Source organism: Balaenoptera physalus (genome assembly GCF_965194825.1).
Source record: "Balaenoptera physalus genome assembly, chromosome: 3".
Taxonomy (NCBI): domain Eukaryota; kingdom Metazoa; phylum Chordata; class Mammalia; order Artiodactyla; family Balaenopteridae; genus Balaenoptera; species Balaenoptera physalus.
Genome location: NC_138890.1, coordinates 142,613,492 through 142,640,170, shown reverse-complemented (window position 1 = coordinate 142,640,170; position 26,679 = coordinate 142,613,492). Strand labels below are relative to the sequence as shown.

At 39.1% G+C, this 26,679-nt stretch overlaps 1 protein-coding gene and 1 pseudogene across 5 annotated transcripts; one reads left to right on the top strand and one right to left on the bottom strand.

The window, feature by feature from the left end:
• The first annotated feature begins 7,990 nt into the window (after positions 1-7,990).
• Positions 7,991-26,202, top strand: RIMOC1 (RAB7A interacting MON1-CCZ1 complex subunit 1). Of its 4 annotated transcripts, none has more exons than XM_082454540.1 (7): positions 7,991-8,368; positions 13,208-13,314; positions 15,197-15,340; positions 16,448-16,579; positions 17,795-17,909; positions 23,537-23,723; positions 24,814-26,202. In XM_082454540.1, the coding sequence occupies exons 1-7, from the start codon at positions 8,269-8,271 to the stop codon at positions 24,824-24,826; spliced, it is 798 nt and encodes a 265-aa protein (XP_082310666.1). In that variant the 5' UTR covers positions 7,991-8,268; the 3' UTR covers positions 24,827-26,202. The 4 variants fall into 4 exon arrangements, with proteins under 4 accessions (XP_082310666.1, XP_082310664.1, XP_082310665.1 ...); XM_082454538.1 differs by having other exon boundaries at positions 8,005-8,368; positions 23,537-23,819; XM_082454539.1 differs by lacking the exon at positions 24,814-26,202 and having other exon boundaries at positions 8,007-8,368; positions 17,828-17,909; positions 23,537-24,339.
• LOC309657308 (protein FAM136A pseudogene) lies at positions 12,709-13,198 on the bottom strand (annotated as a pseudogene). Its single transcript has one exon. The product of its transcript is annotated as a protein FAM136A pseudogene (transcript).
• Positions 26,203-26,679: the final 477 nt, after the last annotated feature.

Sequence of the window (26,679 nt, the reverse complement as noted above, 5' to 3'; positions counted from 1 at the left end):
GTAGAGGGGAAGAGGGGAATGATCAGGGAGCTTGAACTCAAGCAGATGAAGTATAAATTGTTGTGTCCACTGAAATAAATAGATGAAAATTTGGAGGAGATGGGGGCCTCTATTAACATTGGAGCAAGAGTTCCAGGGTGCACAGTGAAAAAGATGGGAGGAAGGTGATTGTTAGGAAGAATCTTGGGAGCAGATGTTCAGGATAGTAGGGAGATGAGGGCGTAAAGGCAGGTTGGAGCTTGTGGAACGTCCCTTTCCTGAGGGCCATAGAGCTTAGAAATGTGGATGAAAGTGACTGACCTCAAATGACTTAACTTGGGACAAGTTGTCTTGAGCCAGGAAAAGTAAACTGCATTTGCCAGAGGCAATTAATTACTATAGCGGGTAAAGTCAAAGGGAAGTTTCTGGATCAAGTACAAGAAATGAAAGTGTATTAAATTTTGGTGATGTACGAAGTTGAATTTTTTAGATTAAAAAAGTATTAAGTTCTCTTTTATATTATATTTTGTCTGTTAATTTTTGTTGATAAATTGAGAAGAAAAACTAAAACACCTTGTGCCTGAACAAAGTACATTAAAATCATTTTTTTTTAAATCTCTGAAGTTAATATAAACAATATTATACAGTGGGATAGGGAGAACTTTTACTTCAGTAGATTAAATAGAAATTAAATAATGGAGTTTTCTTATTAACAGGCACAAATTAATGCTCTTGGGCTTTAACTTTGTGCTAAGTTAATGACCAATTCTTGGTCAGAATCCTGATTTTGTACAGATTTCCATTTTCACCCTCTTCAACACACGCCTCACAGGTTTGGAAATGGAACCTGTGATGGTGAGTTTTATGTGCCAACTTTGGTAGGCTATAGTATAATATTCAGTTATCTAATCAAGTACTAATCTAGGTGCTGCTGTGTAGTATTTTGTAGATGAGGTTAGCACTATGCCTTGACCTTAAGGGGATTATCTTTGTGATATATGTGTATATACCTATGTCTATATTTCTCTCTAGATATATAATCACTTCTTGTGATTCTCCTTGTAATGTCTATCTGTCTATCTATCTTCCCTATCATTTTAACCTTGTGTCAGTAATTTACCATCATGTGACCCAGATTGAACGAATAAAGTGTGAGGAAATGTTTGATCTGGAATTCTGGAGAAGTTCTTCGTTATAATTCTGTGAAAGTTTCCAGTAGTACCTGCTTCTTTCTTCCTCTGACAGTATGAGGCTTGGAATGGCGGCAGCCCTTTCACTGTCAGGTTGAGCGTGAAGCCAACAGACAAAGAAGGCAGAGAGAGCCAAAACACTCGCAGAGACATGGAGCTGGGGCTGCTGGCTTAAATCAGCCCTGAAGCCAGTTTTGCCTCTGGGATTCATTTTCCAAACCATGTATTTCCTCACTGTTTACGTTGTAGCTGGGTTTTCTGAGATCTGCAGCCAAAATTATTCTACTTAATACAACGCTTTTCCTAAGGTAAGTTCTTTAGGATATTAAGAAGCTAGTGTGTCTGGTCTGTCAGTTGAGATTCATGTCCTGTGTGGATATGTTTTTACAATATTTGCTTATTAGGGATTAAAAAACTGGTAATCTAAATCAAAGTGTAGATTTTAATGGAATTTTTGCAAGTTAAATAACAGTTATTTGTAAGGTTTCAATGTGTTCTGTTAATTTGTTTTAGAAGTATCAAGACTCTTAAGAACTTCCCTGGCGGTCCAGTGGTTAAGACTCAGCGCTCCCAATGCAGGGGGCCCGGGTTCAATCCCTGGCCAGGGAACTAGATCCCACATGCCGCAACTAAGAGCCCGCATGCTGCAACTAAAGATCCTGCATGCCGCAACGAAGACCCAGTGCAGCCAAATAAATAAATAAATATTAAAAAAAAAGATTCTTAAGATTCCAGGGGACTTATAATAATGTACCCAGTCTTTAAATGTCATGTCACTGACAAAACACAGAATTTGGAAATTATTTGATACTGTAGCAATAGTGCACACTTATTAGAATTAGTTTATCTGGCAGATATATCTTGCAGGTAATATGGATATCATTAAAAATGCTAAAGGAAACAGCAAAATAGGGCTGCCCCCAGAATAGGGAAAATGATTATCTTGGAGAGTGGAGGAGAAGAAACGGTTTCCTATAACATAAAATGAGACATAGAAAACCTAAATGGCACAGCAGTCTTTCTGCTCTGTTCCAGAATGAATTTATTCTAGAGCTTAAATCATATATTTAAGTTCTTATTATTCAAGATCCCTTTAATTATCATGCCTTTAACATTCCCAGTCATGGACTTCCCTGGTGGCACAGTGGTTAAGAATCCGCCTGCTAATTCAGGGGACACAGGTTTGATCCCTGGTCTGGGAAGATCCCACATGCGTGGGAGCAACTAAGCCCGTGCGCCACAACTACTGAGCCCATGCACCGCAAATACTGAAGCTTGAGCATCTAGAGCCCATGCTCCGCAACAAGAGAAGCCACCACCATGAGAAACCTGCACACAGCAATGAAGAGTAACCCCCGCTCAACCACAACGAGGACCCAACGCAGCCAAAAAATACATCTATATTTCAAGCCCTTTCACACAGCAGCTCTTAATTACCAGTATGCCTATAGGGCATGTTGCTCTCTTTCTCTCTCTCTCCCTCTTTCTCTCTCCCCAAGGTAAACTTCAAAAATTAATTGTCGATTGCTTTTTTAGATGAATGTAAAAACTTATATTAGATGAAAGTTTTATTCAGCTTGGATTTGCATAAAGAACTCTAGAAATCAATAAGACTGAATTGATTCTTGCTTTCCCTCACCAATCTTCTCCTCCTCTAGATTCATCTGAGCCAGCAAATGTCACTGCCTTTGGCCAAGTAGCTCTCTGCAGAAACCTGGAAGACATCTTTGACACCTGTTTCTCCTTCCCTCTCACTTCCAATCCTGTCACCAAATCCTGTCAATTCTACTTCTATAGTGTGTCAAACGTAATCCTCTCTATTTTCGCTGTGCTCATTCTGATAGGAATTACTTTATTTTCTTCCAAAGTACTAGTCTCCCAACTAAGCTACCCAATTCTCTCTCACACTTCTGTTATTCCATTCTCCTCAGCAGCCAGAGTGAGTCATTAAAATACAGTCTGATCATATCAATCCCTTGCCTAAAATACTTCAATAGCTTTTTTCCCGTTTATGATAAAGTCTACAATCTTTAACATGGCATCAGAAGCCCTGCCTGATCTGCCTCTACTGTTCTATACGTTAAGCTCTATTATGTTTTTGTTTTCTTTTTTTTTTATTGCATGCAACAGAAACTGACTCTAATTAGTTTCTAGGTACAGACACAGGAGACTATCAAGGAAAAGCTGAGCAAACAAGACTCAGAGAGGTAAAGAAACCAAGTCCTCCCGCAGGAACCTCTGCAGCAGCAGATGGATTTGTCTCACTGGAGTGCTGACATTGATGTGATTAGTTTTCTCTCTTAAATGCCCCAAATGACCAGGAGAAAGAATCTGATTGGCTTGGCTTCCGTCAGACTTTTACCCCTGGATCTATCTATCCCTGAATCTATCTCCACAAAGGCAGGTCTCTCTTGTTTATTACCATATTACATGTGCCTGGCATAGAGTAGGGGCTCATTAAATATTGAACTAATTTATGTCCACCTAATCGAATAAAGGAATTGGCCATGGTCAGAAGAGAGAGACAATTGATACAGACACAGCTGATGGGGGCTCACACTGGGGTGTGGAGTCCATTTCCATGGTTGAGGGTGAGGCATCCACCTAAGGAGATAAGCTCTACATGTGCTCTTCAGCCTCTCCTTGCTCTACTTTCCCCTCGCACCAGGAGCCTTTGGCCTTCTTTCTTCAGCCTCTCCTTCCTCTACTTTCCCCTCGCACCAGGAGCCTTTGGCCTTCTTTCATCCCTCGAAACTGCCAAGCTCTTTCCAAACTCAGAGTCTTTGCATAATGCTATTCCCTGTGCCAGATATGTTCTTCTCCACTGTGCTGGTTATATATTTATTGCCTCTCAGCTCCAAATTTGTCCTTTTTGCCTGTTTTGTGAGAAAATATATGAGCCCTTTAAATAATTTTTGTCAGCTGATATATTAAACTTTGTCAGTAGAGGGAGCTAGAGAGACATTACAGGAGACAAAAGGTTTTCCTTCCAGGTTCTGTGCTTGGCAGGCTTCTGCAGCAAGGCCAGCAGCTTCTCCTGGTGCCCATCTTGGGCAGTTTCGTAGCAGAGTGCCTCCTGTGAGATACCTCACCGTGAGCAGCTTTCCCAGCACCTTGGAGGGCAGATTTCTACCAAGTCCCAGAGGGTAGAGTTCCAGCAAGTTCCACTGGTGTGAACTACTCTACTAGCCAGCTACCCACAGCCAGGAATTCTCCAACAAGGTCTAGGTCTCTATCCCAAGAGTAATGACTGCCCCTTATCTCTGCTATTCCTTTATTCATACTTCTTACTAGCTAATCCATTGTGACTTCAATCCCGTTAATAATTCTTTTTTTTTTTTTTTGGCCGTGCCTCGCGGTGTGCAGGATCTTAGTTCCTCACCCAAGATAGAACCCACGCCCCCTGCAGTGGAAGTGTGGATTCTTAACCACTGGACCACCAGGGAAGTCCCTGTTAATAATTCTTTATATCAAACTTTCCCTGTTCAAATGACCATGTAGCTTCTTTCTCTTGATTGGATACAGAGTGGTATGCACCCCTTCTCTTCACCTAATTTTATTTATCCTTTAGGTGATAATATAATTTCCTCTGAGAAGACTTCTCTGATATCTCAAACCAAATCATCCCTTTTCTTTTCCTTCATAACATCTTCCACAGTTTTAAAATTATGCATTCATTTGTGTACTTATTATGTCTCTGTCTTCTCCCACTAGGTAACAGGCTCCAGGAGGGCAGTGATCATGTTTATTTTGTTTACTGCCATAAATCCAGTGCCTATTATAGTGCCTAACCCAATAATGGGTCATTAAATGAAAAAGACCTCATTTATTGAGGTCCTGTTACATTCAAGTCACTGGTGGGAACTAAAAAAAAAAATAGAACTCAATCCCTGTTCACAGGGGGTTGACAAATTTATATGAAAGAATAAGACCCACACAAAAAATGTAAAGCAGTAAAGGGAAGGTTTCAAAAGAATGGTACAAGTTGTAAGTACTAATAATTCAGAGGCAATCAAGAATTTATTTTTAGAAAGACTTTGTATTTTTGGGGGGCTTCCCTGGTGGCGCAGTGGTTGAGAATCCGCCTGCCAATGCAGGGGACACAGACTCAATCTCTGGCCTGGGAGGATCCCACATGCTGCAGAGTGGCTGGGCCCGTGCGCCACAACAGCTGAGCCTGGGCTCTGGAGCCCACGAGCCACAGCTGCTGAGCCTGCGTGCCACAACTACTGAAGCACGTGCGCCTAGAGCCTGTGCTCTGCAACGGGAGAAGACAGTGAGAAGCCCATGCACCGCAACGGAGACCCAACACAGCCAAAAAACAAAGAAACAAACAAACTAATTAATTAAAAAAGACTATTTTTTATAAAATCCCTAGAAATTAATTTCTTCTTAGCTAATTGGATTTTATCTGTTATATATCAATTGGGAGGAAAATGGTCCAAATGAGATCAATTATTTATTTTAGAAGATACTTTTTGGTAGGTTCATAATGAGTTATTAATTTAAATCAGTTTTTTTTTAATTAATTAATTAATTTATTTTTGGCTGTGTTGGGTCTTCGTTTCTGTGCGAGGGCTTTCTCTAGTTGCGGCAAGCGGGAGCCACTCTTCATCGCGGTGTGCGGGCCTCTCACTATCGCGGCCTCTCTTGTTGCGGAGCATAGGCTCCAGACGCGCAGGCTCAGTAGTTGTGGTTCACGGACCCAGTTGCTCCGCAGCATGTGGGATCTTCCCAGACCAGGGCTCGAACCCGTGTCCCCTGCATTGGCAGGCGGATTCTCAACCACTGCACCATCAGGGAAGCCCTCAATCAGTTTTTAAAATCTAGCATTATATTTGTATTTGTTCTATGCATTGTAGGTTTCCTAAAGTAGAAATAATTAACTATAAAATTGGAGAAATTACTCACATTTCCTCTTTTCTGGGACTGGGTCTCTGGCTTTAAGCCCTTTCTTCAGTGTGCATTGGTTAGGGCCGGCTGTTAGTTGTTTATATCTATGGTGAGGGTCTTCTACACATGCTTACTTTGGTATGATTTTGGACAAATCACAGTATCACGTATTCTAGGATTTGGAGCAGTTAATAGTTACACTCTGTCCAGTTTCTTCACCCGGAGATGAGGAGCTGTACTATATGTTCTCAGATCCCTTCCAATTCTCTCTGAAGACATGCACACACTTACTATCAGTTGAGCAATAATTCCCAGTGTCAGGTATGTTTCCCGCTGAAAATCCATGGTTGTTTAATGAATCTCTGGAATTGTAAATTTTATTTAATATATATACTTAGTGAGGTTTGGCATTTTGAGATGTCAAATGCTTATAAGAATTTTGATTCTTTAGCCCACATTGATCACATAATGCAACCTTCCTGGCCTTCAGCTTCCTGATTAGAGAGTAATATATTGACAAGATAACATGAAGTTTTTGTTTAATTAATAAACTTTTCCTGAGTATTTATTACATATCAGGCACTGTAGGAATCCCTGAGGATACAAAATTAATACCTGATTCCTGCTCCCTATGTTTAGGGAGAATTGAAGGAAGAAGAAACTGGTGTTACAAAGGTCAGCTAGAAAGCCATTGTGGTCAATTACACTATTTCCTTATGTCAACTGCCAAAAAAGTGCACAACTTGAGAGTTGTGAGTTAAGTTTTATTTGGGGCCTCATGAGGACTATAGCCTGGACTGTAGATAGCTCTGAGGAACTGTCAGTGTATATATGATTTTAGTGAAGGGGGATATGTGCAGTCAAGCACACATTTTGGCAGAAGGTTGCTGCTAGTCACGAGGAGCAGATGTCTCCATTAATGATTTTACTGGTTTTCTAGAAATGAGAAGACACAAGAAATTGGGCTCACAAAATCTTCTCCTGAAAATATATAACTATCTGAAGGTCTGTTCTGCAGTTGTTCCCAGAGTACAGTGTGCCTCGTTTCTGATCTCTACCCTGAACTTCTTTCAGAGTGTGTTGAAGGTCAGCGACTACAGTGGCTAGTGACTTCATTCTTGTAGAATGGCAACAGATGACAAGCGACAACTTTTAGTTGGCACCTATTTTTAGTATTTTCTATTAAATAAAAAACTATTTTCCATAAGAAAGAAGATAGGATGGAGATTATTCAAGATATACTGTGTCAAATTGAAAAACGAAAAAAACGAGTTAAAGATTTGTTTGACCAGAGGCAAGAAAATAGGGACTGCAAAGTGGAAGTTAGACTCCTGAGTGCTTTGAAACTCACAGTTGAGAGGATGAACTTTTCACACGAAGTGCTTTAAGGCAATAGAAATTTTTGTAAATGCAAAATTTTTGTACTATTGGACGTGAGATGATGATGAATATGTTAAATGTGAGCTAGACAGAGCAGACCAGAAATAAAACAAACCCAGCTGCTAAAATTAAACTTTAAAAAAGCGACACTCAACCGCTTAGACTGGGAATTTCCACCAGTGTTTGGAGGTCCCCACCTAGACGCACAGTAACCTCTTAGAGACTTGGATGTTCTCCAGGAGAGCCAGTCTTTTTTTTTTTTTTTTTAACCAGAGAAGGAATGATTTACTACTTGCAGCAAGGAGGGAGAACACCAGGGATCTTTCCCAAAGCAGTGTCTCCCAGGCTTTCCACATTTTAGGCAACCAAAACCAGACAGTCCTATTTTCAGACTTTCCTGTCTGCTCTATTGACTGCGGCTGCAGCGCTGGACACAGGGCAGAGAACAGCCAGCCACCGCGGCACTCTCTAGTCAGAGCCCCCGCCAACCCCCCTCCCACCCCCACCCAGAGATCTGGCTTCTCATTGGATTAGCTTGAGGACATGAGCGGCTTCCGATTGGTTTAGAGGAGGGGAGGTGCGTCCTGACGTCACGCCCGCCCCAAAAAAGTCGGCCTGCTACTCAGGGTTCTGGAGAGAGAATTCCGAGAAGGAAGAAAATAACCCGGAACAACCTGTGCGGGCTTGAGCCTGCCCTCTTTTGCAGCTGGGGTCCCCTCCCACCTATCAGGAGAGCTCCACGCCCCCACTCCCCGCCGACGCCGGGGTATCAGGTGACCGCAGGCCGGCGCAGTCACGTGGTTAGGCGCGCCCGCCCGTTGTGGCCATGGCGGCCTCAGGCTCCAGTGTGGTGAGGCGAGTGGAGGAGCTCGGGGACCTGGCTCAGGCCCACATACAACAACTCAGTGAAGCCGCCGGCGAAGATGGTGAGGGAGCCGAGGAGAGGGAGGGAGGCGGGCGGGCGGACGGTTGTTCAGAGCTGGCGGTCGACGGCCGTAGGGGCTGAGGCTGCGGCCTGTTGTCCGTGTGGATCCCAGGCCAGGACTGCCGAAGGTGTTGCCCTTCTGGCCCCCGCTGCGGGGTCGCTGGTCCACCTCCAAGAACTCACAACGCCTTAAGGCAAGGCGTTTGCTTCGAGACCCCATTTTTCATAACCCATGAAAAGCGCTGAAATCTCAGTCATATCAGTGCTGCTTGTCTTTAACTGTCTCGGTAGCAACTGGGAGAAGGGCAAGATCTGGATGGAAATACACATGGAAGTTTAAATGAGTGGTTAAAGTTGGATGATGGTACGCAAATAAGTAATGGTTTTGCGTGTAGTAGAGATAGCTAGGCGTGTATAACAGTTCGACTTTTTCATTGCTTCGTTGTAAATTTCTGTGTTATGTTTTGGGTTCTAAACTCAGCTGTAAACAATACAGAAGAGGTTTACATTGGTATAATTTAGACGATTCTCTCACATTCATCACCTCAGGTCTCACAAGGGCCCTGTCAGTACTAGAATACTTTTTTGGAAATGTCTAAGCGGTTTCCTTTGAAAAACTGACAGAGAATTACTTCGACTTTTGTTCTCTTTCAATACTTATCAGCTGCCTGTACGTTTCTACATTATTTCTTTTTGAGTTTTGCACTTTTACTACAGATAGACAGTTTTAAAAATTCTTGTGGACTGTCTCATTGTCATCGAACCCATAGGAAAATAGTAGTGGAACGTTTTCCCAAGCGATTGAATAGTTGGTGAATTTATTGAATAGGGTCCATGATAAAATGGCTCTAGTTCCAGTGAAGATTATTTGCTGGATTTTCTTTTCTTAGGGGTATGTTTTTAAAAACCCACAGACTACCCTGAAGCTGTTTTCTTTTTTGGTTTGTGGTAAGTGAATCACATGAATAGTTAGTTCATGGACAGTAGTAGCTGTACCTGGAAGTGTATCTAAGTTACTTCTAAGTAAGCTATTCAGTGATCTCCACCCCACTCCAACTCCATTAGAATCAGTCTAAAGAGACAAAGAATGTATGTTATTCACTTACCATTGAACCCAAAAGCCATTCTCATTTTCTAATGGAAGAGTTCTTTAATCCAGTCTAGAATGAGGGCTGAAAATAAAAGTAAAGTGGTATATATTCTTGTTTGGAGGCTTTAAAGTTCTGAAGTGTACTGGAATTAAAATAATAGTGGTCCACGTTATGAGCTATTCATCAGTATTACTAGCAAGATTTTCTTATATTTATGAAGTTTAGTTAAAACATGGTTGCATGTATTTGAATTGAACTTGTATTTTCCCATAGCACAAAAATAATATGCGCCCAAAATTTGTCCTTTAATGATATTTATATTAGGTTATAGGGATTGATAGTTCCTGTTGTCTTTAAATTAGATCAGATACAACCAGACACTAGTTCATCTAAGAATACTCTCCTTTTTACCTCTGGTCAATTTTTGTTCCTTTATTTCTCATTGTACAAGCATAGTATGTTTACTTTATGGAAATATACCATGAGAGGGACCTTTTCCAGGGACTATGTAAGAATCACTTGTCTTTGCCTTGTCAGTCACTGCTTTGAATGGTTAGGAAAAATACTACATTTCATAAAAATTTTCTAAAATTGTGAGCCATTATCCCTCCACCTCTGTAATTACGTCAGGAATTCATATGAGATACTCCTTCAGCAGTGGTTCAGTGAATTCAGTGCAAGTCTTTACATTTAAAATAATCCTGCAAATTAAGAAGAAAATATCAACTCAGTGTTTTAAGAAGTACCTAAGGAGGACCACGTTTCATACAATTTAGTTCACAATAGAATTTTTTTTTCTGAGCTGTGTGGATGATCCTTCTGGGCTGAGGAGAGATAAGAGGGCAGTGCTAAAGAAGTAGTTTTCAATTTAGGTGAATAGTGGACCTTAAAGCGTTCAGAATCTGGTTTAGATACAGGTTAGGCTTTACCAGGGAAAACTTAAAGTCATCGTATTATTGCCAACAGACGCAGCTTAAACTGATGTTGCTTTTGTTCCAACGCTGAGCAGCTTACGCACCTGTGTAGGTGCTGAGGCTGGATCAGATGGACCCTCACCAAGTGCTACATTTTCTGTCCATTTGCCAGTGAGGGGAAAAGGATATATATTTCAGGAGGAAGCCACAGAGGGGCACACTTAGGAACTTAAGCGGCTTGATGGGGGGCATATTTAAATTTGGCTACGTGAGATGATGCAGAAGTGTGGATGGCACCTTGGTATGGACGCTTTGTAGGTTAGGGACGAAAAATCCATAAGAAAAAGTGAAAACATCGAAGCAAAGGGAATATGACATAAGAGAAAAGGAAGAAATTAGACAATGTAGAAGGGAAGTGAGGGGGAGTTGTTTTTAGAGGGTATATCAGAAGTATTTAGTTTAATTTTGTCTAGGTTTTGAAGGAATTAAGTAATTTGTCCCATTTCTAGGTTTTTAAAGGAGTAAAGTATTCAGGAAATTTGTGTAATTTTAATTGTAACAGCTATTTGCATACATAAATACATAAACACAATTATAAAGTTATAATTGCTCAGAGTGCTTACATTTTATGAGACATTTGATTTAATCAATCATGTTATTTTTTGGAGAATATATTTATGAAGTTACAAGTTTTTAGTGGAAGTCCTTTCTGTAGATTTATGTATATTATTTGTACTATTCCAATACAGGTTTTAAATTTATTGCTTAAACATTTTGAGTATGTCAGCATCATAAAAGAAGCAGTATGAAAATACAGATTGCACTTAAGAAGTGGCAACTGAAGCTAGAAAGTTTTCAGTCCAGCTTTCAAGAATAAATTTCCATGATAAATTTAAGTACGATTAGGCATTATGATGTACTTCATGTTTTACAAAAGATATTATTACCACACTGTAATAATTTCATTTCATCATTTTAGATATGTAACTTTTTTCATTTAAATGACACTCTGAAACTATGTGAAGTAATCATTTTTTTTTTTGTTTGTTTTTTTTGAAGAAAAATTAAGTCTTATTTATTTTTAAAACCAAACCACTAGGAAAATATAACACAGTCTTGAAACAGCAAACAGACATGCTATATTATCATTTCAAGTAATAAGTTGGTAAAAACACAAGGTCCTTAATAAAATGATAAGGTGCCAGAACTGGGTCAAGAACAACGCAGGTCGCAAAAGTGGTATCTGGTAACGGAGGGCTGTCCCTTTTTTTGCCCTAAAGGAGTCACAGCTCGCCCCTGAGTTGCTTACTTTTTCTCCTTTGACCTTCGTGTTGCCAGGGGATTGTCTCAACAGAACTCTGTTATTACAGGGGGCAAAGTAAGCAATACTGGGTTTAGGCTTTCATTCTATTTTGTTTTATGAAAACAAGATTTTTCCAAGGCCAGTACTTCATAACTCTCTTAATTACGCAGCTAACAATTCCTCTTTTGCTGTTCATTCCTCAGTACTAGCATATAGCACAATCAAAATCCCCTTTCCCTTCAAGGGTGAGTATCACTGCAAGATTGTCTTGTCACTCAGCTGACTCTGCTGCAGACACCCTCAGGGCCCATCATGGCTGCCAGTTAGAGGGAAGGTTTGCTTCCCCTACCAATGTGATAGCGCTTCTTATATTTTTGCAGGGTCTCCAGGCTGAAAGACGTAATATGTGAGAATTGTAGGAAATGTGCATCCACATCTTGATGGCCAGAAATGAATATCCGCAAGGACCCTTTCAAAGTTTTTATCCAGACTACCTCTCTCAACTCTGCATTTTAAAGTAACTTCATGCCCTTGTATATAAAACAAAACCAAGCAAAACAAATCCCCAGAAGTCCCCCTTTCCCCTTCTAAGTTAGTGACCTCATGGATTTTGTTTTATTTCCAGTTTGTGGAGAATGTTGTAGTGATCCTTCTGGTAAACAGGAGGTTGGCAACAAATAGAAACACCTCTCCTTACACTCCACCCGATCATAAGCAGGTCAGATGAACCTGCCAGCCTGTTGATATCTGTGTACTAAGAGAATCTGGTACCTTGGAGTGCTGTGGTTTGGTACAAGGGAGACTCCCTGTTGCCAGGATAAGCACTTGCCACATGAAATTCAGGCTCACAAAAACTCTCCTGTGCTATCTCTGACCCAAATTTTAGCACCAGGTTTTTTCACTTTCTAGGATTCAAACACAGAGGAACCAGTGTCCAGAGGCAAGTGACCTAGGCCTTCAACTTGCTGCCATCCTTAATTTCCTCATTCATAAACTTTAGAAAACCCAAATCCCCATTCCTCTTTTTAAATAGATTCCTGCCTTCAGCCCCGATGGCCAATAGCAGACATCTGTTTCCCAATGGATGAGAGAGACTCCTTCATCTTCTTGGTCACGGTTGGGATGAGGTTTATGTGGTCATCCACACACTTGGTCACGCAGCTCTCCAGCTGCCGCTTCACCTGAAGCTCTTTACTCCCCGCATCTATTGAGTCTTTGGCTTTGTCGTTGCAATGCATGGTGCATTGGGCCAGGCAGTCCTGGAACTTCTCCAGCTCGCTGGTCACCAGGGCCTGGGCTTGAGCCAGAGGTGCACGGCAGTGCTCAACGCACTGGTGCACTTGCTGCGTGGGCGCCTGGCTGTCCTCACAGCAGCCGGCGCTGCACCGGAACATGAGGCCCTGCATCTTCCGGATGTTCTGTCTCTCCAGACTCTTCACCATAGAGTCCACCGCCTCCTGCGCCCGGAGCTGCTGCAGCTGCGCCATGACGGCCCCACGCTGCTCCAGTAATCATGTTTTTATCTCTTATAGATCACTTTTTAATTCGGGCCTCTGCAGCTCTAGAAAAATTGAAACTTCTGTGTGGAGAAGACAAAGAATGTTCAAATCCATCAAATCTTCTTGAACTTTACACACAGGTACTGAAACAGATGTGGCTTCTGACGTTGTTGAGGCAGTTTGCTTATTTAAGAGGGTTGACTCCAAAATTTAGGTGTAATGAAAGCAGTTTATTCTCTATTTAAAGTGTTTGTGTTAAAAAAAGCTGTATGTATAAAGCATATAGACTTGAAACTGTAAGGCAGTATCCTTACAAAGAAGAAAAGTTATTGGATGTGTTGATAAAAAAGGAAAAAAATCTTGCAGATAACAGTATTGCTTCCCTTTATAGATAATTAAGCAGAACACTCAAATGTGCAATTTCCAAGGTGTGAAAGGTTAGTCAGAGGGAATGGAGGTTTCTATAAGGGCTCTGATTATTTTTTTTTCCCCTGAAATTCACCTTTCCTTTGGATTCTCAACTTGACTACCTGTGCTTTTGTTATGCAGGTCCATAAGATTTTTCTGTTCCCCCCTTCTTTTTTTACTTTCCTTTCAAATTCAGACCTTTCTACAGATAAGATCTATTTTCTCAGTTTTCTCAAACAATGCTGAGGGAAGTGGACACTAAGAAACATAATTTTGAGGGACTTCCCTGGTGGTCCAGCAGTTAAGGCTCCGTGCTTCCACTGCAAGGGGCATGGGTTCGATCCCTGGTTAGGGAACTAAGATCCCGCAGGCCGTGCAGTGCAGCAAAAAAAAAAGAAACATACTTTTATTATAGTAACTAATATTTGTATAGCACTTTATAGTTGACAGAGTGCTTCGTATGCCCTTACTTGATTCCCAAGGGATAATAAAGGTGAAGTGGTTTATAGGAAATAGAGTAAACTTAGTCAAGTTTCCAAAATGCACATTCCTAGCACTTAGGCGCCTGACACTTTGCTTTCTGTTAGGAGGTACATGGAGATGGTTTCTGCCTTCCGATGTGGTTGAATGAGCCTGTAACAACTACCCACAAACCCCTGAGAGCTGTTACAATTTGGGAGAAATTTGCCTGACTCTCTTTTCTTTCAGAAGGTTCCTTGCTTGTCTCGTTTCTTTCACATGGGAGAGTTCTAAACATCTTAACTTATTTCTAAGAATAAGGCAAAAGAATTAGAAATATAGATTAAAATTCCCCAAACCCCTTTGGCTCTTACTTATGGTTCTGAATCAACAGGTCATTTTCCTTAGGATGATGATCTCTCCCCTTCCTGGCTTAGGCCTTCTGCACAAGAGCACTTAACACTTAAGTAGTGCTGTGTGCTAGGTAACATTCGAAGTGTTTACATATGTTAATTCATTTTACCCTCAAGGGACTTTGAAAGGCATTTGGATCAGTTTCTACATTTTGTCAATGAAGAAACTGAGGCTCCAAAAATAAGATAAAATATGACTTGTCTTTTGTTAGGTAGGTAGAACTGATACCAGAACTCAGTTTCCTTAGTCTTAGTCCAGTAGATTAAACAAAGAAAAAGGATCGGGTAGTTTTAAAGTGCTGGCGCTTCATTTGAGAAACAGGTAATCCTTTGAAGATTCAGTATACAAAGCTAGAGGTAGTGACCTTGTCTTGGTATGGCAGGCATTTAGAAAATGTTCAGGAAGTATATATGTACAAATAGCAAAGACTATAATAATTAAACTTTTCATAATTATATTGCATATAGTTAGCTTATCTGAATTAAAACATAAATACCCATTTTACTTTTTGAGGGAAGCTAGATTATCTTAATTCAGTATTTTAGAAAAATCCTATGAAGTTTACTATAAAGTTCATCTTAGATTATATTTATAGCTAGATATTTTGACTACTTCTTAAATTTAAATACTGTGCTAGAAGATTTAAATGTCTAATAAAGTATCTATATATGTAAGATTAAACTATAAGAATTATTCATTTGAGTTGAAATCATTTATACTTTTTTTTCTCTTTTACTTCAGGCTATTTTGGACATGACGTATTTTGAGGAGAACAAGCTAGTAGATGAAGATTTTCCTGAAGATTCTTCACAAAAAGTAAAAGAGTTGATCAGTTTTCTTTCAGAACCAGAAATTTTGGTTAAAGAAAATAATATGCATCCGAAAGTAAGTTTTGCACAACTGTGAATTATGGTGGAATGCTGCTGATTACTGCTGTATTACCCTTTAGAATCTGTATTTTTTTTTTCTTAAATGTATCTTTGTTTTAAATTAAGACTGAAGGAGGGACATAAGAGAGTTGAACATTTCAGACTGATGTCCCAACTCAAGTATCATATTTTTGTAAATATGTTTCAGAATGTTTGTTTGATGGAATTATATTGTAACTACAGTGCCTAGTAATTTTCTAAACATACACATTTGCTGTTTCTGCTCCCTTTACTTTTGCAGATGCTGTGTTTTCTTGAAGGTCCCTAGTAACCTAATACCACATCTCTCATCCTTTCAGTCTTCTTCTGCCTGGACATTTGTTGCCTTTCTTACCAATGATCACCCCATCCCTTGGAGACCCTACATGCTCCTCTTCATCTCTAAGAAGCCTTGCTCTTGCTCTTTTTCAAGCATCTCCCCTCTCTTCCATTCTGGAAACATAGGCACTCCCCAAAGATATCTCCTTAATCCTCTGATTGTCTGTAGTTTGTCTTTGCTTGACAGCTTGTTTTTACTACTGTCTCTATTTAGATGATTCCAAGATTTTTGTCTCTAGCTTTCAAGCAAATAATTTCTCATCTTGAACTGTCTGCTGGCTTTCTCTATGTAGATATCTTTGTTGCTCTTTGTGTTTATCAGGGAATGCTAACTGTAGAAACAAGTTATTGATTTATTAAAATTGTTTTTGTGTATATCTTTTCATTGTTTTATTTTAGCAATAGTAGAAATTGTTTCAAGTAACATATATTTCTGAAAACTTATTTTTTCCGTCAGATTATGAAATACTTATATTTCAAATATATTAGCGAATTGGCTACTAAAATACTTGAACATCAATTTTCTAGAAATATTTGTAAATTGGAGTAGTTATTTTGATTTTCATGTAGCAATAGATTTCTATATTTCTAATTGATTCAGAGTAAGGCATTCCTGTGTAGGTTGCTAAGTAAAGAGCAAATTTTGTGAAATGAGTATTTTTAATTGCTCAATATTTTGAAATTTAATTTTGGTTTTTACAGACACGAAGTTTCTCTTTTTAGCTATGTCTTTGTTGTATTTCAGCACTGCGATTTGCTTGGGGATGAACTCCTGGAATGTCTCTCTTGGAGACGAGGAGCCCTACTCTACATGTATTGTCATTCTCTGACCAAAAGGAGAGAATGGCTCACAAGAAAATCTAGCTTGCTTAAAAAGGTGAAAAAGCATTCCTCATACATTTTTGATTGTTGACATTTGTAGGTTTCCAAAAGCTGTTTAGTACAGGATTAAGAGTAGAGGAATCAAAGGGCCTGGGTTGGCATTCCAGGCCTGTACTTACCAGCTATGTAATCTTAAACAAATTGGAATTACTGAGAAGATTAAATAAGATAACATGTGAAAGCCCTTTGTAAACTGGGAAGTTTTATATGTTTTTTTTTAAGTTCTGGATTTTTATTTTTTATCGTGCAAGATAGATAATCTGTATTAATTTCTAAGCATATTTTTGGCCTGAAGAAAACAAACTTGGTTGTGAGCCTCTCTCTATCAGCAGGTCACTCCTAAAGATCCCACATGACCCTGCTCCTAGGAAATTGTGGCCCTCTGATTCTTCTTGACTCTTCTGGCCAAATCAGTAAATCCAAAGATCCTGTCTTAATATTTGTATCACTAAGGATCCTTCCTAACTTAGGTTGATTGTACACATGGTTTATGTGGGTCTGCAAATGAGAGGTCACACTTTCAGATGTAAAAGTTTGATCGTAATACTTCTAAATTGTAATAAAGTACATACATATTTTTAACAAGTTTTTTAACACATCTTTATTATCTTTAACCTTTTCTTGCTCTGATGACATTTTTTTTTTAAATGTCAATCAATTTCTTATTAATTTATTTATTTTTATATTAATTTTTGGCTCTGTTGGGTCTCCGCTTCTGTGCGAGGGCTTTCTCTAGTTGCGGCAAGCGGGGGCCACTCTTCATCGCGGTGCGCGGGCCTCTCACTATCGTGGCCTCTTTTGTTGCGGAGCACAGGCTCCAGACGCGCAGGCTCAGTAGTTGTGGCTCACGGGCCTAGTTGCTCCGCGGCATGTGGGATCTTCCCAGACCAGGGCTCGAACCTGTGCCCCCTGCATGGGCAGGCAGATTCTCAACCACTGCACCACCAGGGAAGCCCTCTGATGACATTTTTGACAAGTATATTACTGAATCATGTGTTCTTGGTTAATGATTTCTCTTTTTTTCCCATGCTCTTTTACTAATTGGAGGGTTATAAAAGTTTTGGGGTAGGAGGTCCTTATATTGTAATATAATAATCATATGATATATCTGTATATTAGCCAATATTCTCTTGAGTAAAAATATTAACATTTGAAGTTTCTACAGCTCTGCATCTAATACTTGGATTCTTTGTCTTTGACTTTCATTTAGTACCTTGTTGATGGAATCAGTTACTTGCTACAGATGCTGAATTTTCGGTGTCCCATCCAGTTAAATGAAGGAGTTTCTTTCCAAGACCTAGACACAGCTAAATTACTGAGTGAAGGTAATGTGATCTCTTTTTGTAGTTTTCTAAGTGTTTTAAAGCATTTTAAAATTTTAAGAAGTTTATTAGATTTAACTTTGATTGAAATAAATTTCAGGTTACATTATAGACAAAAAAATAATAAAAGGACTTTTTAAACAATTAAAAAATCTTCTCACATAATATAGAAAAATACTGCTAATCTCTGCTTAGTAATTTAGGGACAGTAATATATCATGTTGCTTTTACTTACTTTGCATCCCCACAAAGCCCTGATCCTGCCCTAGGTTCAGCTACTTGTAACAGAGACTGGAAGTAACTTTTATTTTTATTTTTCAAATATTTATTTTATTTATTTATTTGGTTGCACAGGGTCTTAGTTGCGGCAGGCGGGCTCCTTAGTTGTGGCTGGCGAGCTCCTTTGTTGCGGCATGCCAACTCTTAGTTGCAGCGTGCATGTGGGATCTAGTTACCTGACCAGGGATCGAACCCAGGCCCTCTGTACTGTGAGCGCGGAGTCTAAACCACTGCGCCACCAGGGAAGTCCTGAGACTGGAAGTAACTTTTAAACAAGGAGAAATTTACTGCTTTTTCACTTCAAAAAGGTCTAGAGCTGGTTATGGTAGCTTTATGGCATCATCAGGTTCCTATCTTTTTCCTCCATCATCTTTCAAAGTGGAGCCCTACAGCTTCAGAAGGAGGCGAGTTACATAGAATGCATGTAAACAGTACTTGCCAGAGTTGTGCAACATGCATCCCTGTTGAGGACATTGCTTCCATTCTCAGTATCTCAAGATGCTGCTGGAGCTCCTTCCGTCTCACCTGTGTTTCAGTCCATAGGAATGGCAAAAGGATGTTTCTTTCAGCCAAGTCTTTCTTTCATCCTTCTCAAGTTTGTTACAACACTTAGAACACTTCTACCTACATTTCACTGGCCAGAATTTAATCACATGGCTTCATATAGCTACAAGGGAATCTGGGATGTATAGCCCTTTACATGATACATTGCCATCCCAAATAATGTCTCTTTACTAAGAAAGAAAGGAAGAATGAATATTGAGTGGTAACTGCTAGTTTCTGTCATAAACTTACATGCACTTAAAAATGTTAGGAACTGGATATGGAGCATCATTTAGGTTTTAGACTGAGGTTTGAGAGGGAAGAACCACTTACTTTTAGCGTCTCTTTTTACAAATGGAAGAACTGAGGTCCTGATAAGCCTGATAAGGTCACATAGCTGGCAAGTGATGTTATATTCTTTGTGTAAACTTTCTTTTATGCTTCATCTGAAATTTTGGGGAAATTTTGATGGGGAAAATTCAAACATGGGGAAGAAGAAGAAAACTTCTTAGGGAAAATTCTGTGTTTTAATTATATAAGTGTATTTTAATTCTTCCTTTGTTAGCTTCTATAGGCTTTTCCTTTCTATTAGAAAACATCACACAGAAAAAAAACCACCATGATTTAAGAGCCATTAACATATGACTGGCTACTGTTGTCCAAAAGTTGTTACCTTCAGTTTACTCAGGCAAGTAGCTTGTCCTAAAAAACTTGTCGTGAATATAAGGTGCTCCTTCAGTGGGCATGATGTTTTGACAAACATGGGGTGTTTTGATTTATTTGTGGGAAATATTTATTCCAGGTAACTAGTGAACCGATTAGCTGCATTAAAAATGATCTTTCTAAAATTTCCTCACCCACATGGATTGATTTAAAAGAAAAAGCAGAGATGGGCATTGAAGCTTATTTAGAACCAAAGAAAAGGGCACAAGTCACCAATTTCCCTTATTCTCCCATTTCTAGTCATAAAGTCATATATTCTCAGGGCCTAGAATTTTTTTATCACGATGCTTGTGATACTGGTGTCTTCTCTTGGATTATAATTGATTACACTCACCTCTATTTTCCATTCCTTCTTCAACAGGGGAATCAAAGGCACAGAAAGGGTCTCTTTTTTCCAGGAAACAACAAAACAATATTGACTCCCTAGCAGTTTTGCCACAGGAGTCCGTCCTCTTTTGGTGCTGACTTCTTGCTCTCATCTAAAGCAGTTTGTTCCTCCCTACTTCATTCCTCAAGATGTAGATTAGAGGCCAGGAAGCCTACTTTTCATAGGCTAAATTACTCTTAAGGCCCTGGTGGAGTGGTTCTAATTTTTTTTTAAATTTTTTGTTAGCCAATATAAAAAACATAATTCCGAATAATTCTTAGTACCAATTAGAGAGAAAAGTTCTATGAATCATCAAAATATTTTTGTGGCCAGATCTTAATGATAATTTACCTGATTTTACATAAAACTCAAAACAGTGTATACTTAGTATGATTTTTATTTCGTTTTCCAAGGTGAGATAATCATTTTGTCCTTTGATCATTACCTGTATGCCATTAAATTTTCAGCTTTTAAAAATTACCAGGTAATGTATTCAGTAAATCTTCTTATCTCATTTCTATGGTTCATTCTTCTGTGGGCCCTTATAAAAATAGCCTTGTCAGGATAACTCTGGGGTTAACTAGGTTAAAAGATTGTTCAGCTGTGCACATCCTTGGGTTATGCCCTTTTTATGCCACTAAAGAGCCCCCTTCCCAACAGCCTTTGGCTCATAGCTTAGCCCAGAACCTGGATTTCAGGTGGCTTAAAGGAGCAGCTCTGAATTGACATCACTAATTGCCTGGGTAGCTTGTTTAAAAATACAGATTTCTTTTCTTCTTTTTTTTTTTTATGTTATCTTTTTTTTTTTAATTGAATTTATTTATTTATTTATTTATTTTTGGCTGTGTTGGGTCTTTGTTGGTGTACGCAGGCTTTCTCTAGTTGCGGCGAGCAGGGTCTACTCTTCGTTGCGGTGCGCAGTCTTCTCATTGCGGTGGCTTCTCTTGTTGCGGAGCACAGGCTCTAGGTGCACAGGCTTCAGTAGTTGTGGCTTGTGGGCTCTAGAGCGCAGGCTCAGTAGTTGTGGCGCACGGGCTTAGTTGCTCTGCGGTATGTGGGCTCTTCCTGGACCAGGGCTCAAACCCTTGTCCCCTGCATTGGCAGGCAGATTCTTAACCACTGCGCCACCAGGGAAGTGCCCCAAAATACAGATTTCTGTGTATCACATGCAGGTTCTGATTTAATATGTGGAGTTCAGGAATCTATTTTTATAACCTACCGTAATTATGTTGCAGTCAGATTTAGACATCACTGCTTCTAGAGAATGCCAGTCTGGCCACCTTTTTTTTTCCTGTGAAAGTCATCTTTCTGCCATCACTTTTACTTCATGGGTTATTCACCCTCTTCCTCCCTGCACCCCGCCCTCTCTTGATGTGTTCACCAAGGATATGAGCAGTGCAAAGTGAAGTATTTTATTGAAAACAATGCTGAGCATTAGCAGAAAAAATACCAAGGAAAATCTGTAGCAGCAAAAAGACTATAGCTACAGAGTAATGGATTCCTTGGGGGAGTACAGAGGGAGAATGTGTAATTTGTACGTTGTTCATTTCTTCCTTTGGTATTTTAATGCAGTACAGTAGTTTAGCATCGTCTATGGACCAGCAGCCTCACCCTAGGTCCTAGGACTTTGTTAAAAATGCAGATTCATAGACCCAATCCCATACCTGAATCTGAAAGTTTTGGAGGTGGGGGCCCAGCAATCAGCATTTCAGCATATCCTCCAGGTAATTCTAATGCAGGCTAAAGTTTGAGAACCACTCTTTAGCATATAGCTATTCATTCTCTCCTCAGAAACACCTTTCCAAAGGATATCTGTGTACCTTGTTTAACCATCACTCCTTGTTAATATAAAGGATGAGGCTGACTTAGAGTTGGGCACAAATTGGATGCCAGCTCTCCCTTAAGCAAACACTTCTCATCTTTCCCAAGAGGCTTCATTTTCTGGGACTTACTTCAGCTCCTCCTCCTAAGGCTCTAGTCTGCTTAAAAGTTCAACCTTCTCTTCATTTTTGCTTCTATCTCCTTACTCCCCTCTACCAGTCTTTTGAGGAATAATTAGGATGTAGGATCACAAAAATGAAAAAGGATATGAATTCAGTGAAATGTCCTATCTAATATGAAATATAATTCTGCAGTGAAAATCGTTAATTTGGAAAAAATAGCAAACTATTCCTTAAGAAAACTCCATGAAATTAAGGAGGGCATGTGGAATCTTGATTTTTGCAAACTGGGGCTTAAAGAGCTTTGGTGAGTTGCACAAAGTCAATAATTTACACCCAGATCCTCTTGATTCTAGGTCTGTTTCTTTTTATATTCTAAATAACATCTAATGCTATTCCAGCTTTTTCTCTGAGGTTTATGATCTTTTAACTGTGAAGAAATGAAGTGACAAGAAGTGATTATGGGTAATATGCATTGTACTTACTGAGTTGTTTTATACATAGAAAGCATCATTAATAGAGTGTAGCCCATCGTATTTTCATGAATGCAAGTCTCAGATTCTGCTCTTAATTATTTCTTTTGTTGATATAACAGTGTAATGAATCAGTTCGTCTGCTAAGCTTATTCCTTCTCTTGCTACTATTTATAAGCTGAATTGGAGGTGAGGTGAAGGGTTACCTGTAGGGACAAACTCTGAGACTACCAAAAACTTGCAATAGATTCATGTTAATACAAACTATAACAGTTTTGGAAACTAAATTTTTCTTCTATTTTTATATCTCTAGTATTATCATAGTCATTTCTGATGAGCCATATTAGGTGAGCAACTGAGATTATGATGCTCATTTATTTGAGGTAAACTTTTCTAGTCACACAAGTACCTGTCTAGTAGAATAGATCATTTATTTGTATTTTATGACTTGAAGAAGTTAAATAGTCATATAATTTAATAGCACTTTATGGTTTATGCATTTTTATTTTATGTGTTCCATAAGAAAATTCCATGAAATAAGTAGGGTATGTGGAATCCTGATTTTTACAAACTGAGGTTTAAAGAGCTTTGGTGAGTTGTACAAAGCCGATAATTTATCCCCAGATCTTTACAATTCTAGGTCTGTTTGTTTTTATATCAAATTAATATACTTTGTGTGTCATAAATGTTTAATTATATAATCACCTTCTTCCATAATAAGCACGCTTTCAACTTTTGATGGAAATCCTGCAATGTATTCCTTTTTCCTGGGAACATAAAGCATCTTGGATACAATTTAACATCTTTGGTAACTTAGAATCGAAGGGACATGATTATGCAGGATCATCTCTGTACCCTGCTGTAGAAATATAGGAACTGTATTACTGATCCTGAGTATACCCCTAAATAAAAGTTGTGTTCATGCATGGGATTGAGGGAATCTCTGAGTACTCTGAAATTGTATGCGGAATATGGGATGTACGTTCTGGGAGAGGTTCCATCGATTTAGATTAGATTCTCAAAGAGATCCTAAAGAGAACACCAGAAAGATTAACACACTGACCTATATGATCCTTTAAAAATAATTCTTTTTTTGGGGAGGGTGGGATTGGGCCTCTTTTATAGATAAAATAGAGATAGAAGTGCCGATGGAATGAGGATTGTATTAGTGATATTTGGCTTTTCTAAGTATAGCTGTTAAATGAGAAGGGAAAATGCTTAATGATGTGAAAGGATTTTATTAGAGTGTTAATCACAGGGGTTTCTTTTTAAATTCTAATCTCTCAACTTAAATGACTTTCCCAGGAATATTTAGTGACATTCATTTGCTGGCTATGATGTACAGTGGAGAAATGTGTTACTGGGGATTGAAGCATTGTGCAGATCAACAGCCAGAAAATCATGAAGTGGATACTGGTGTTTCTGGAGCAAGCTACGCTACACACAAAGAACCTTTGGATTTCCGAGAAGTAGGAGAAAAAATTTTGAAAAAGTATGTATCTGTGTGCGAAGGACCCCTGAAAGAACAAGAATGGAATACAACAAATGCAAAACAAATTTTAAACTTCTTTCAGCATCACACTAACTAGTAAGTTCATCTAGTCCTTTTCAAACAGAAAAACAAAAAGGCTCAGGAAATGGAAGTTCCAGAAAAGAAGACATATTGATACTGAATTTAGGAACATTACACTACATAAAAATAGCCAGCATGGTTACCCTTTTTTAAATGCCATCACCATCTTTCACTATATATTCTTTTTTTTTTTTTTAAAAGATTTTTTTTGATGTGGGCCATTTTTAAAAGTCTTTACTGAATTTATTACATTATTGCTTCTGTTTTATGTTTTGGTTTTTTGGCTGCGAGCCATGTGGGATCTTGGCTTCCCGACCAGGGATCGAACCTGCACCCCCTTCATTGGAAGGCAAAGTCTTAACCGCTGGACCGCCAGGGAAGTCCCTCACTATATATTCTTAAACCTGTGAAGGAATGATTCTTTAATTTCTAAAATGGCATTTATATTATTCTAACTCACTCTGAACTACAGATATCCTGTAACTAATACTAAGGAGAAATCCAATTTATCTCTATAAAGATTTTTTTTCTATTACTTTAGATTTTTTTTTATTGTGGTACAATATACATAACATAAAATTGAACATTTTACGTGTTTTTAGATTATTTTTTAATCTCCCTGTCTTGAAGTTTGCTGCACTTCAGAGATTAAAATCAAGTCCCCTCTTTGCTTTGTATATATGCTATAGATATAAAAATTGGCAAAATGAAAAATTGTGACGAATATCCATGTACCATTTCCAGAATAAGATGAATAATGGAAGACTCCACAAAAGAATTTTTGTTTGTTTCACCACGTACTACTAATGGCATTTAAAATTTTTAGTCTATTAGGCATTTTATAAAAATTTCAAAATGATTTTCCTATTTTGTTTAAAAGAATATGCATGGTTTATTAAATGAGTAATGAAGATAAAACCAAGTTAGGTTAGTCCGCCATTAGTCTTATGTCTTTAGAGCACATCTTTTCATGTTTTGAAATTTTAATAGTTTTTGTCTTTAATTGTAGGAGTGAGTGTTAAAGGCCAAGAGCCCAACCTGGTATCTTGCTGACAGTCTTTCTGTCTACCTCAGTTCCTGTTGTCGTCTTGGGATGATCTGTCTGATACCTTGCCAATATCCTTCACCTCTGGGCCATTGACTTCATCACATTCCAGGAACTTAACTCCCACGGCCTCAACATGAATATCACCATCCTGAGTTTCTCTTTCTGAAATCTTAAATTTCAATAGCTAGTGACAGTCTTATCTTTCCAGTTTTTTACTTCCTCATTTTGATTGATTCTTCTCTCTTTCATTTCTTTTCTATCTCTTTAGCTTCCTCATAGCCTCCTCCTCTTGCTGCCCCCTTTTCTCCTCACCATCAGCCTCTTTCAGATTTTCTTCCTTCCCTGTCCAGCCTTGGCCTTATGGGGCACCATATGACGTGCTCTTCACAGTCCCTTCAAATCCATCTTTCCCTGGTCTTTCAACCTAATCATTCTGCAGTCCCTCAACATTGAATTAATCCTATCGTTCTACCTTGTTTTTTGGGATGCTGAGTTCCATGTGAAGTTCCTGCAGCTCCTTTAAAGCGGAATCACTCTAAGTATCTTGCCTTCAGCTTGAGGAGAGCCCTCAGCGTGAGCCTTTCGTCTGTTACTAGTGTGGCCCCTGTCCCTTTCCCACTGTGGCTAATCCAAACCTCTGACTTGCCTCATCACTTTCCTCTGGCCCTTTGTCCCCTCGCCTAGCACATGGCTCTTGGTCCTGTCTTACAGAAAATAGAGACTATGAGGAGGTCAGTGTCTGCTTACCCGCTTTGCCCTACTCATTTTCCCCCTTTTTAGAGGAGAAGAGGTATCCTGCTTCATGTTGAAGACTAGTCTCCACGTTTCCTCTCTGCCGGCTCCCTCATTTCCCCTGGGCCTTCTCTTTTTTCTGCCAATATCCTGTACTTATTGCTCTTTTCCAGAATACTTTTTTTTCTTTTTCCTCCCTCTTCTCCCCTTTTTCCTTCCTTCCTTACTTTCTTTCTCCCTTTTTTCTTTTTTACTTACTCTAAATACAGTTGACCCTTGAACAACACAGGTTTGAACTACGTGGGTCTACTTATACGTGGGATTTTTTCAGTAGTAAATACTACAGTACTACATGATCAGCGGTTGGTTGCATCTCCGGATACAGAGGAATCGCGGATATGGAGGGCTGACTAAAAGTTATACTCAGATTTTTGACTGCCAGGAGGATTGCACCCCTAACCCCATCATTGTTCAAGGGTCAGCTGTACTTTTATGTGATGTTATTGATAGCCATGGCTTCTATCACCTGTAATGTTAGGCTGACTCCCAAACCTGTAGCTTGAATCCCAGCTTCTGCTCTCTAAACCTTCTTTCTAACTGCCTATTAAATATCTTCACATAAAAAAAAAAAAAAAAAAATCTTCACATAGACATCCCATAGTAATTTTAAATTTGATATGTTCAAACAACTAATCCTTACTTTTCATCTAAAATCTTTTCCGGTTCATGTTTTCTCTTTTTTCGATCTTCCACAAAGCAGGGCAACACAGAATGCTGTAACCTACTTTCTTCTGCCTACCTTGCCAGCCTCATCTCTGCAGCTCTTCCTGTGTGATCATATTCTAGTCCGGTGTTCCTTAGGCTCATTTTTGATCAACATTCTGATGGAGCTGCTTGGGACAAGGAGAGTCTCTCCCTATCTCTGCCTTTGTCTCCTTGTTTATCCTTACACAGCTAAGAAGATTTTTATTTAACTTAGCTTTTACAAGTTTTGCTATGAAAATACCTTTGTGCTTTCTAAGTATAAAGGTTTAAATCCCAGCCTGCCCACCCTCACCCCACCCTTTCTGGAGAATCATGATCAATCACAAGTGT